This window comes from Parus major, chromosome 2 (genome assembly GCF_001522545.3).
Source record: "Parus major isolate Abel chromosome 2, Parus_major1.1, whole genome shotgun sequence".
Classification (NCBI taxonomy): domain Eukaryota; kingdom Metazoa; phylum Chordata; class Aves; order Passeriformes; family Paridae; genus Parus; species Parus major.
The window spans coordinates 137,701,203-137,712,657 of NC_031769.1; the positions used below are offsets into that span (position 1 = coordinate 137,701,203).

Here is an 11,455-nt window from a genome sequence, read left to right on the forward strand (position 1 = left end):
AACCTCCAAAGATTCACAAACAGAGAGATGGGCTAAAACAAGTCTTGAATGTTCCCTCTGGCTTACAGCTTGTTTCTGGGAAAACTACAGAAACAGCCTTGCTTCTTTTCAGCAAGTCTTCATGCCTGGCCAAGAGCACTGGTTATTCTGTTCACAAGCAAGGTGCTGTAAAAAGTGGCTGCACTGACTGCCTAAGTCAGACATGAAGAAAAGAAGCAAAGGGGAAAAAAAGGTGATAGGGAAGGCAAAATTGTTAGGCAGTGGATGATTTAAATAACCTCAAACTCCTACCCAAGCTGCTAACAATGTTTGAATAATCCAGTGTTCCCCTTGGCTGGTCATGCTGTTTGTGACTGAGAAAATTAGGGCCAATGTGTCCAGAGATTACATGTTCCTGCACCACTGAAGTCTGCGTTCCCCAGAATTCCAGGCTTTTCCAAAATGCCTTCTGTTGCCACTCAGCATCAAGAAAGGAATGGTCACTTTCATCCAAACCAAAACTTCTGTCTTGCCATTTCAGATGTTGTGTTGACTTTTGCTTTGGTATAGAGCTACAGTAGCCTATAAATTCATGAGTATCACTTTTGTCAGGTCTTAAACTTAAAAGACATCTTGTTTTCACTAGTCTGTCAACAAGTTTTGTTTTTCAAATATTTTCTCATTAACAAGCCATAACAGAATCCAGTGTGTATTATCTGCATCAGACAGCTAAGGATAAAGAATAGCTGTATCCTAGCAAGACCCAAGAAAGCCTGCCTTAGGCAGAAGGCAATTCCTGACGAGTAAAACACGTTAACAGATTTCATCTCCCATATATTTGGCCTTAAATCTGTCCTGCACATGCTAAAATACCAGCACAGAGCACTGGAGTTACTTCTACAAAGCATTCCCGAGGCCAGGCCGGTTGGCTCTATATCCGCTGCGGTTGTACACGCTATGTAGGCACTGAATAGTCCGTGACCACTCCGACACACCGTGCTGCACAGAGCAGGGAGGACTCCTGTGCAACATCTGTTTCCCATCAGCTGTTACACCTGCACCTCTCTAGTAAAGAGCAGTGCCCGCGACTTGAAACCAAAGAGTTCAGTGCCCAAGCCCAAAACGCTTCACGGCGAGGAGCAGTACAGCCACGAGAGGCGTTTGGCTTTGGGGCGCTGGTTTCCAGCCAAGCACTGCCCGGCCATGCTGGCGGTGCCAGAGACCGCGGAGTGGCCGCTCAGAGCTGCGAGGCAGCACCGGGCCCCCTCCGGCGCGGGGCCCGTGTGGGGATGGACGCTGCGGGCACACGGGGCGGGAAAGCGGCCGTAGGGACCGGCTGAGGGCGGCAGCCCCCTCGGGGGTACCACTGGGCCAGCCCGAGCCGCGGGCAGGGGCCGGCTCTGCCCCCGGGGCTCCGGTCCCCGCTCCATGCACCGCCGCCGGCAGAGGGGTCGCGCCCGGCGCCGGGCAGGGCAGGGCAGCGGCTCGGCGCCGCCGGGGCAGGTGGCGGAGAGAGCGCAGGGCCCGGCCGGGCTCCAGCTCCCCCGCTCCAGCTCCCCGCCTCCGGCCCGCGCTGCCGCCGTGCGGGGGTGGTGGCGGAGGGGGGTCCCCGGCCGGCTCTATAAAAGCGGCTGCAATGGCTCTGCCGGCACAGCCGAGCGGGCGGGCAGGCGGCGGCCGGGACCATGGCGACGGGCGGCGGGCAGCACCTGCCCGCCCTGCTTCTGCTGCTGCTGCTGCTCCTCCGGCCGTGCGAGGCAAGTGCGGGGAACCGGCGGCCGGTCCGGCCCCGTGACCCGGCCCCCGCGGCCGCTCTGTCCCCGCAGGTGAGCGGCCGGGAGCCGGCGTGTCCCCGTCCGTGCGGCGGGCGCTGCCCGGCCGAGCCGCCGCGCTGCGCCCCGGGCGTGCCCGCCGTGCTGGACGGCTGCTCCTGCTGCCTGGTGTGCGCCCGGCAGCGCGGCGAGCGCTGCTCCGCGCTGCTGCCCTGCGACGAGAGCAGCGGCCTCTACTGCGACCGCGGCCCCGAGGACGGCGCGGCCGCCGGCATCTGCATGGGTAGGTGGAGGCGGCGGAACGTCCCCGCATGTCGCGGCCCTCCCGGGCGGACGAGACTCTCCCCGGGCCGGGCCCGCTGCGGGTGTCGCTGCCCCGCGGTTCTCCCGCCTGCTCTCCGGCGAAGCGGCCGATCTGCAGCACCACCGGGGCTGCCCCGATGCTGCGGGAGGTGCCAGTGCGGCCCCGAGGGGCTGGGGGTCCGGGGAGTGTCCGAGTGCCCTCTGCGAAATGCCTCCCCTTTTCCCACTAGTGCTGGAGGGAGACAACTGCGTGTTTGATGGGATGATTTATCGCAATGGGGAAACGTTCCAGCCCAGCTGCAAGTACCAGTGCACCTGCCGCGACGGCCAGATCGGCTGCCTGCCCCGCTGCAACCTGGACCTGCTGCTCCCCGGCCCCGACTGCCCCTTCCCCAGAAAAGTCGAAGTCCCTGGAGAGTGCTGTGAGAAGTGGGTCTGCGACCCTGACGATGAAGTGATTTTGGGAGGTTTTGCTATGGCTGGTGAGGAAACTAAAATCAGTTATCATAGTCATTGTGAGCAGGAGGGGATATCATCGTGAAAATATCCACAGGATTGCCAGATCTAAGGCACATTGCTTGCATGGTTGGGGCTTTTCCTGGTCTTTTTTCTGATTCAGAGTGGCTAGTAGGTATAGCAGTGGTTCTGAGTAAAGGCAGAGCTCAATAGGTAATTCAGAGGATGAATATGCATAGCAGTTTAAAAAGTTAATTAAGCTAGTTCCCTATTTTTAAATTTCTGTTTATCTGCTACACATTAGTTCTGTCACCAGAAGAAAACAAGGACAAGATCCTCCAAACATTCCCACACCAAGAAAAAAAAAAAAAAGCTGCAGTCTTGCTATTTGCTCCACAAGATTATGTTACAACATACTGTAACAGCTTAGTCTACAGGGTTTTCTCTCCTGAATTCTGAAGCTCTTACAAGTGGTCAGCAGGGTAGCTAAAATGCCAATGAATTCCAGCCTGTCTGTGCTAGAGTGCTCATGTTTATTGGTGGCATTAAAAATATTACAGAGTATTTGTAGAGGCAGTGGTTATAAACACAGTGAATGGAATTGTAAGAAAACCCAGTCCATTCCAAAGTTAAGAACTCAGGCTTTTACAAAAGCTAGATAATACTTTCCCCTTTTCAGTTTTTCCCTGTTTTCATTTTTTCCCTACTGAATTATGTCTCCATTCCCTTTAAATTATACTATTAGTTCAACATGAATTTTCATAACTTTCTGTTGAAAGTGGAGGACACTGGATTCTCTTCCAGTCACTGCACTTTGTGATCTTAGGCAGTTACTTATGCCAAAACTCAGCTAATCCATTTAAAAAACAAGTGAGAAAGGTTTGAGGAAGAAAAGATTGAGCTTTTCAGTGTGCTATGAAGTGTTAGTTGTAAAGCACATTAGGTTAAACAAAAAGTTTCACTTTTAATATAGATATTATTATGACATAGCTTTAGAACAGACTTGTGGCATATTTCCATTAGAAAGAGTGAAAAATAAAAAAAGGTGGCAGTAATCCTTCCAGCTGTGGACTTGAGTGAACAGAATCTAAATGCTTTGCTGATTACACTGATATGCAACTTTCTGGTTTGGGGATTTATTTTTTTTTTTTAGATCTAGGAAGTTGCTACTCAGGATTCCTAAAAAGACAGCTTTTAAAAATTTCTAAATCCTGTCAAAAGCATGGATTTTGAACCTTGTTTTGTCTCACATGTTCCTTCCCAGATATGATAGAGCTCAATTAGATATTGAGGTTTCATGTGCGTTTTTCTTGTAATCAGATTCTATGGCATTTTGTCTTCAGCCTACAGGCAAGAGGCCACACTCGGGATTGATGTGTCAGATTCAAGTGCCAATTGTATTGAGCAGACAACAGAATGGAGTGCTTGTTCCAAGAGCTGTGGAATGGGCTTTTCCACCCGCGTTACCAACAGGAATCAGCAGTGTGAAATGGTGAAGCAGACACGGCTTTGCATGATAAGACCTTGTGAAAATGAAGAGTCACCCGATAAGGTATGCTGCAGAGGGTGAGGCAAGGCAGCAGAATCTCTTCAGCTCTAATTCCAATATTACAGTCTACAATGGTCCAGATGCCACTGTACATAAATACACCTTTTAGCACAAGTGCAGCAAGCTGAGTGTTTTTGGTAAAGCGTTAGACTTTAGCTTCAGCTTTGTGCTGCACCTCCAGCAGGTCAGGAGAGATGATTGTGCCCCTCTGCTCCACTCTGGTGAGACACCCCCAGAGCACTGTGTCCAGCTCTGCAGCCCTCAGGAAAGATGGGTTTATTAGAGTTAATCCAGAGGAGGGCCACCAGGGGCTGGTGCACCTCCCCTATGAGGTAAAGCTGAGAGAGTTGGAATTGTTCAATTTGGAGGAGACGAGGCTTTGGGGAGACCTTACAGCCCTTTCCAGTACTTGACAGGGACTTAGGAGAAAGAAGAGAACAGACTTTTAGTAGGGCCTGTTATGGTAGGACAAGGGCTAATGGTTTTTAAATTAAAAGAGGCAGATTCAGACTGGATACGAGGAAGAAATTTTATACCATGAAGGTGGTGAGACACTGGAACAGGTTGCCCAGGGAGGTGGTCGATGCCCTATTCCCAAAAATGTTCAAGGTCAGACTGGACAGTGCTCTCAACAACCTGGTCTAGTGGAAGATGTCCCTACTCATTACAGGGGGTTGGACTGGATAACCTTTAAAGGTCTTTTTCAACCCAAGCTGGTCTATCTTTCTATAATTTACATCATCCCAAACAGATCACATGTATTGCATGTGCAGGTCAACAGTTCACATAGTCTTAACTTTTTCACAAATGCAACTGTACTACCTGTACCCTGTACATCAGAGTTGCTTCAGTGATACAGAATGGTTATATCAGATTTCTAGTCTATTGAGCATCTGGAACAGCAGAGAAATGTGTGAAATGTCTGCTTGATAAATTAAACCTTATCTTAATCTTTATGATTTTTTTTTCCAAAAGCAATCCCAAAACTGATATTTTTGATCTAAAAAAAATAAATTTTATCTGAAGGAGAAGACTTTTTTTACTTCTACACATTATGCAAGTGTTTCTATCAGGGAGAATAACATGCAGCTAGGTACAAAGCCCAACAATTTATGTAATGTTCTGAGTGTTGGAAAGCATTTGTAAGGCCTTTGCTGAACAGTCTCTGCAGTTTTAAATACCGTTTTGTAAAGGAGATGAAACATGTGGGACAAGTTGAGGAGATTAACAAGAATGATCAGAGGTCTAGAAAACATGTTTATCTAGGGAAAACCAGATAGAACTGAACTTCTTCTGAATGCAAGGGAAGAGAGATGTGTTCTCATAACTGTATTCAGATACTGCAGCCTGTTTTGAGTCCATGGAGGATATAATAAGAAATGGCAAGTTTAGATCACATAAAAATTAAGACATGAGTGAAAATGTTCCAGGCAGTAAAAACAGTGAACTCTTGGGGTTGTCTGGGGCAGATGTGAGGTCTCTGTCATGGAAGACTTCCACAGACAAGTTAGTCAATCATTTGTTTAAAATAATATGGCTAGAGTTGGTTGAGTCAGAGGAATGGGTGATGACCTTTGCAGTTCATTTTACTCCCCTTTTTTCCCCTTGCATCTAGTCCTGTAACTTGCTCATTTGACTCTGTGGTTCTCTGATTGAACTACACTACCCTGAGAAGTTTTTCAGTATTGTTTCTTAATGAATGTAGACTGGGCTTGTCTCAGATGACAGGAGTGGATTTTAATTATTTGTCCTTCATTACTGGTCCAATAACACACTGGTGGTTGAAGAGCAGATGTGCAGGTGTCACCTGTAGGTAACTACTGAAGCAGTTTCAGAGTCTTCTTGCTGTTGGATGAGTAAAGACACCAAATAGAAATCATCAGAGTAGGCCTGTATCTTTGCATGTCAGTTGTCAAATGCTGTCTGTCTTATGCAATGATATCTCTACTGTCTCTTCATATTTCTCTTAGAAGGGGAAGAAATGTATCCGGACGAAGAAGTCAGTGAGGGCTGTTCGCTACGAGTACAAGAACTGCACGAGTGTGCAGACGTACAGACCCCGTTACTGCGGCCTCTGCAGCGACGGGCGCTGCTGCACCCCACACAACACCAAAACCATCCAGGTTGAGTTCCGCTGCCCCCAGGGCAAAGTCCTAAAAAAGCCAGTGATGTTGATCAACACCTGTGTCTGTCACAGCAACTGTCCTCAGAGTAACGTTGTTTTCTTCCAGCCATTAGATCCCACATCTAGTGAAGCAAAAATATGAAAAGTATGAATTGATAGTGCCAAAAGTATAAGCAGGTTATACAAAACTTGACCCACAATCAGGTGAATGTAACAGTTGCATATATGAAACTTCTAAAATATTTTTCAGAACGGTCTTTCAAAATAAGTGGTTTTTTTTCCCCCCATAGCTTATTAAATACCTCATTTTACATTTGTCCCCTCCAAATGTCTTTTATTCACTTGAAGGAAATTTTGTACCTTGGACAGAGCCTTCTTTTTTTCTTGATGGTGGCATAAAGATTACAAAGCCAACAGCTAGAATTACCCCTTGAGTTAAGGGGATCATGCTGCAAGTGGTTGTAAGACTGGGCTTCTTGAGAGTAAATGTGTTCCTTGAGGAATATGTAATACTGCATCACATAAGCTTCCAGGCTCTTAACTTCACTTTCTGTACTGCATATAAACACTCCAGCAGTGTTCTTCTTTCTTTTTAATGAAACTCTGTTTTTTGATGACAGTAAAAATCTTACTGATGAAAATGTTACATTCTTGTGGCTTATAAAGTACCTTCTGTTCATACCTCTGACTCTGAGGATTAGGATTGCACATAGCCTCTGAAATGACATAGGTAAGATCTCTTATCCTGAAGCACAGCAGGTTGATAGCTGACAGCAATTAAATTTGATTTTGGTAACTTCACCAGCAGTCTAATCCAAAACCAATTGAAGTCAGTGTTGTATAAGCATTTGGTTCTAATCCATGTGTGTCTGTAGATGTAACTATTTGAATGCAAAAATAATATATCTGTAAATTCCTCTGAAATACTAACTGTATCATATGGTGCTTCATTTCTTAGGTGTATATGTAAATAGAAACTGTACATACTGTAATATACCTTTACTAAGTAAATAAACTTTATATGATTCAAAATATTTTTTACTAAAATTGTTTTTCTTAACCTACTAGCTTTTAATAGCTAAAAGCAATGGGAAGAAAAAGGGTCTGCAGACTCCTAAAAACAAAAGATGAGTTCTTGTGTTATTCTTAATGTACCTCATCCTAATTGCTGCCTTAAAAGTCATGCAGTGCCTTGCTGAAGGGAAGGATGAATAATTTGTGGGGCACCTATTAGAAAGGAGATTTCTTTCAGAGCAAGTTAGCCTAGAAGATAGGATAATGTACCTAAGGCTAGTGTGCCCTGAAATATAGTGGTGGTGGTGAAGAATAAATACACAATTCACATTTGGGTTCACATTTGGGTCTGAACAACTAATAAAGTATTTCATTGGGTAATGCAACACTTCAGCCTCACAAGATCAGCCTGTGTCCATGTTTGTCTTAGCTACTCTATGGCAGTACCCTCGAGAAATAAAAGCCTGAGGGTGGAAGTTTCATGTGTATTAAATCATGTATGTAGCAGAATTGTGCCAATAGGTCATAAGTACAATTGCAGAGGCATTCAGCTGCTTTGACTGTGAGACCAAGTTTAGCCTGGTGCGTGTCTGTTAGCAACAGCAGAGTTATACTTACACCACAACTGTTCTATAATTGTGTGGTAGGAAATAACTCTGCCTTGAGAAAAAAAGGCATAAAGATACAACATACTTGGCTTAGTGTTCTGCTCCTCTAAAGAAGCTATCAAACTGGTTTGGTAATTCTTGAGACAAGGTGGAATTCAGTTGAATGTTAAGACTCCTCATTTTAGCCCATGAAGCTAAAGATAACTATGAGCAAGCATCAACAGCTTATAGGTTTTTAGTAACTTTTAGGTTATTCTTGAAATGATGAGGCCCTGGTGCTGATTCAGTTAAGGTTTGGATACATCAAGGTACCCGGGAACTTGCATGTCTTTCTTCACTAACTGCACCAATGATGATTTTCTCTGTAGTCATTGCTATTGTTATCAACTCATTTCTGCCTGCCTTAGGCTTTTCAAACAGCTGGAACAAGACTATGTTTGTGCATACATGCAACACTCCCTGCCCTTGCACAGTTTAATTCCTATCAGAGTCATGGAATAGTTTGGGTTGAAGGAGACCTTTAAAGGTCATCTGTTCCAACCCCTCTCAAAGTGAGCAGGGACATCTTCCACTGCTTGGCTTAGCTCAGAGTCCTGTACACTGACATTGATTGTTTCCAGGGATGGAGATCTACCACCTCCCTGGGAACCTGTTCCAGTGTCTTACTTCTCAAATTGAACAAAATTTCTTCTTTATATCTGGTTTAAATCTATCTATTTTTAATTAAAACTCCTTTCTCTCAGCCTTTCCTAAGAGGAGATGTACTCCATTCTTCTGACCAGTTTTGTGGCTCTCTTTTGGGACTGGTTCTGGGGGTCTGTCCAACCCCTGGCCACCGCCTATTTCCCAGATAGGGGCCCCACAAGGAACGCCTGTCCAGGGGTCTCAGGCAGTTTCCAGCCAGGGGTAACCCATATGAGCTCAGCCTGAGGCTTCAAGTGATCAGCTCTTCTGGACGTGATTTCAGCTCTTGTAGTGATCAGCTCAGATCAGCCTAGCCAGCTCCATTCATGGGGTACCCCAGCTGACACATGGATGAGAGACAGGAGGCCATGTAGCATTCCACAGAGTCCTTTATGGGCAGGTTTCAGCGAAGGGGGACAGTGATGCCACATCCACTGAACTGGGCAAAAGCCAGGGTTTTTATAGGGAAGGGGAGAACTGGGGAAAGGACCAAAGGTTTAAGACTGGAGTAAAATGAAAATAGTTCACAAGGAGATAACGTAGGGTCCCAAAGCAGGAAGGGGTCCACAGCTTAGTCACCATGACTAAGTAGTTTTGTTTTATCTTGGGGAACAGACCTCCAAGGTGGAAGCCTTTTGGAGGACTGGCCTCCCTCCTCTGGCCTCTTAATGGCCACCCTTAGTACATTAAGGTCATACACAGATCTCTTCTGGACCTGGTCCAAAAGATCCATGTCTTCTAATGTAACACCTTCTGTGCTAGGAAATGCCAAGACATAGACAGAACATGGCTAGGACTCCTCAAAGCACCTGAGACATGATAAAGGAGTAGATCAGAATCCAGGACAGATTTTTTTTAAACCACTTTCACCCCACATCTCCTCCTGCTTTCCCCCTCCACCCCAAAAATCAGGCTGGTTTGTGCAATACTTCTCTAATATAATGCAAGCCATTCTCAGGGTCACCTTGCAAATTACAGGCACCTTGGTTTGCAAGAGATGCATCAACTGTTGAGCAATGCAGCAATAATGTCTGGACAAATTTAAACCGTTTTTGGATTAATAAACCCAGCTAATCCTGAATCAGATGCAATTAAAGAGGAATGCAGTCAACTACTGACTTCCTATGAAGTAAAATTGTTCACTCACTTTATTTTGACAGTTCCTCGGTTCCATCCACACCCAAAGTAATTTATACTTCTGCATCAGCTTATCAATTCTGCGTTGCTTCTCCTCTAACCTTCTGTTTACTCTTAATGTTATTCATATTTTTATGTGATTCCTTAAGTTTTACTTTTATTGGATCATACATACAAAGCCCAGGCACCAAGGAAAAGCAGTTCAATAATAGCTTCCACTTTGCAGGCAAGTTATAAAGGGATATGAATCCACCACCCTTTGTACATTAAGGTCATCCACTGCTCTTAAGTTTGTAGGTTTTCTCCCCCTACAAAGGCAGCAGTTTTATTTCTGATATTTTTGAAGAGACATAAATGCAGCTTCGTGCTGGGATTCTTCTTGTGGACTGTCCATCACTTCATTTGGAAAGGGGAATATGTGCACTATGGCATGGAGCTCAAGAACAACTTGAGTAACTCCTTTTGCCTATACCATTTTCCTAGCACTTTAAACTACAGTCTGCACGTCAGTAAACCAGTGCCAAAATGCCCTTGTAACCTCTCTTAGCACTGATGTACCTGATTTTTACCCCTTTAACCCATTTTGTGAAAAGGCAATTGCATTGTTATGAGCACTACAACCTCCACAAAAGAGAAGTGCTATGGTGTTCAAATCCTTGTTAGCCATCTTTATAAACACCAGAACTACAGCAGTCTCAATGTCTTTTTATGTTACTGTAGCAGTTCAGCAGGAAAAATGTCTTTTGGAAGGAGACACAAATGTTTCTTTTGGACAAAAGGAGCCAAAGATCTAATCCAGTTTTGCTGTCTTTTAGATTATATACAAATACCAATTTGGTGGCTATTTTTACCTCAGCTCAATTGATAACATATTTTCATCTGCTTTCAGTTTGGTTATATGCATTTAGATTTTTACTTTAATATGGACAGTTACTACCTTAATCTTTGGGCTAATTTCAGCCAGTTCCTGAAAAAGCTCTTAACACTGATTTAATTAAAACACAGCAGTGGTGTGTCAGATCTGTGAGATTTATATAAGTAAACTTCAATGATAAAATCCTGAACAGGTGTAGAACTGTGATTTTCCTAAAGAAGCAAAGTTAAATTACTCAGATTAAGAAAAATTAAATTGTTCAAACATCAGCAATTCATTTTCATATCTCAAATATTTAATATCTGAGCATTTCAGGGAACATCACTCAACATTCTAAGGATAGGTCCATACAGCAATGTGTACTGATTGTATGTATTGATGGAACAAGCACAAAATATGCTGGTTGACTTGTTCATCCCATGTTCTCTGAACAAATGTGCCTTTCCTTTGCTATTACCTGTTAAAGACTGCCCCCAAAAAATGTCACTTAACATTTTTTGGTGTTAACAACTGGTAGGCTAAGTACACCTTCAGTGACGGATGTTGAGGCACCCAGTGTTACACCCCACAGCACATGCAGCCTGAGATGTTTGTAGCCACTTCCAGAACTCACATCTCTAGGACTTCATCAAAGCAGCATACTTCTTGCATTTCATCTGCTTTGAATTTCTCTAGGGCAGCAGTCAAAGACATTGAGAATATATCTTTTTTTTTGCCTTCACTGACTGTGTAAGATCAGATGAGAGCCTGCTCTCTGATGCCTGACATTGGAGTGAAAACTTCAAAATTAGTAGAATTCTACAATTGATTTCACTAAGATCATGGCCTCACCCTTTCTGTTTCCCAGTATAACTCCAGAAGTAGGATAATGTATAATAAAATCTTCAGGAAAAATAGAATATTGCTATTTTTTTTTCCTTTCTAGTACAAGCTATACTTTTTCTTCACCCTATT

The 11,455-nt window shown here is 44.5% G+C and overlaps 1 protein-coding gene across 1 annotated transcript; it reads left to right on the top strand.

Annotated features, from left to right (window-relative positions):
* The first annotated feature begins 1,537 nt into the window (after nucleotides 1-1,537).
* Nucleotides 1,538-7,218, top strand: CCN3 (cellular communication network factor 3). The gene is made up of 5 exons (XM_019008969.2): nucleotides 1,538-1,736; nucleotides 1,806-2,034; nucleotides 2,285-2,536; nucleotides 3,854-4,062; nucleotides 6,030-7,218. Exons 1-5 carry the CDS (start codon nucleotides 1,665-1,667, stop codon nucleotides 6,324-6,326), a joined length of 1,059 nt encoding a protein of 352 aa, XP_018864514.1. The 5' UTR covers nucleotides 1,538-1,664; the 3' UTR covers nucleotides 6,327-7,218.
* The last annotated feature ends 4,237 nt before the right edge of the window (nucleotides 7,219-11,455 follow it).

Bases quoted from the DNA above. Each gene is read 5' to 3' on its own strand.
- CCN3 (XM_019008969.2), top strand. From the start codon at position 1,665: ATGGCGACGGGCGGCGGGCAGCACCTGCCCGCCCTGCTTCTGCTGCTG. The intron at 2,035-2,284 runs GTAGGTGGAGGC...TTTTCCCACTAG, and splicing joins GGCCGCCGGCATCTGCATGG to TGCTGGAGGGAGACAACTGC. The intron at 4,063-6,029 runs GTATGCTGCAGA...TATTTCTCTTAG, and splicing joins ATGAAGAGTCACCCGATAAG to AAGGGGAAGAAATGTATCCG.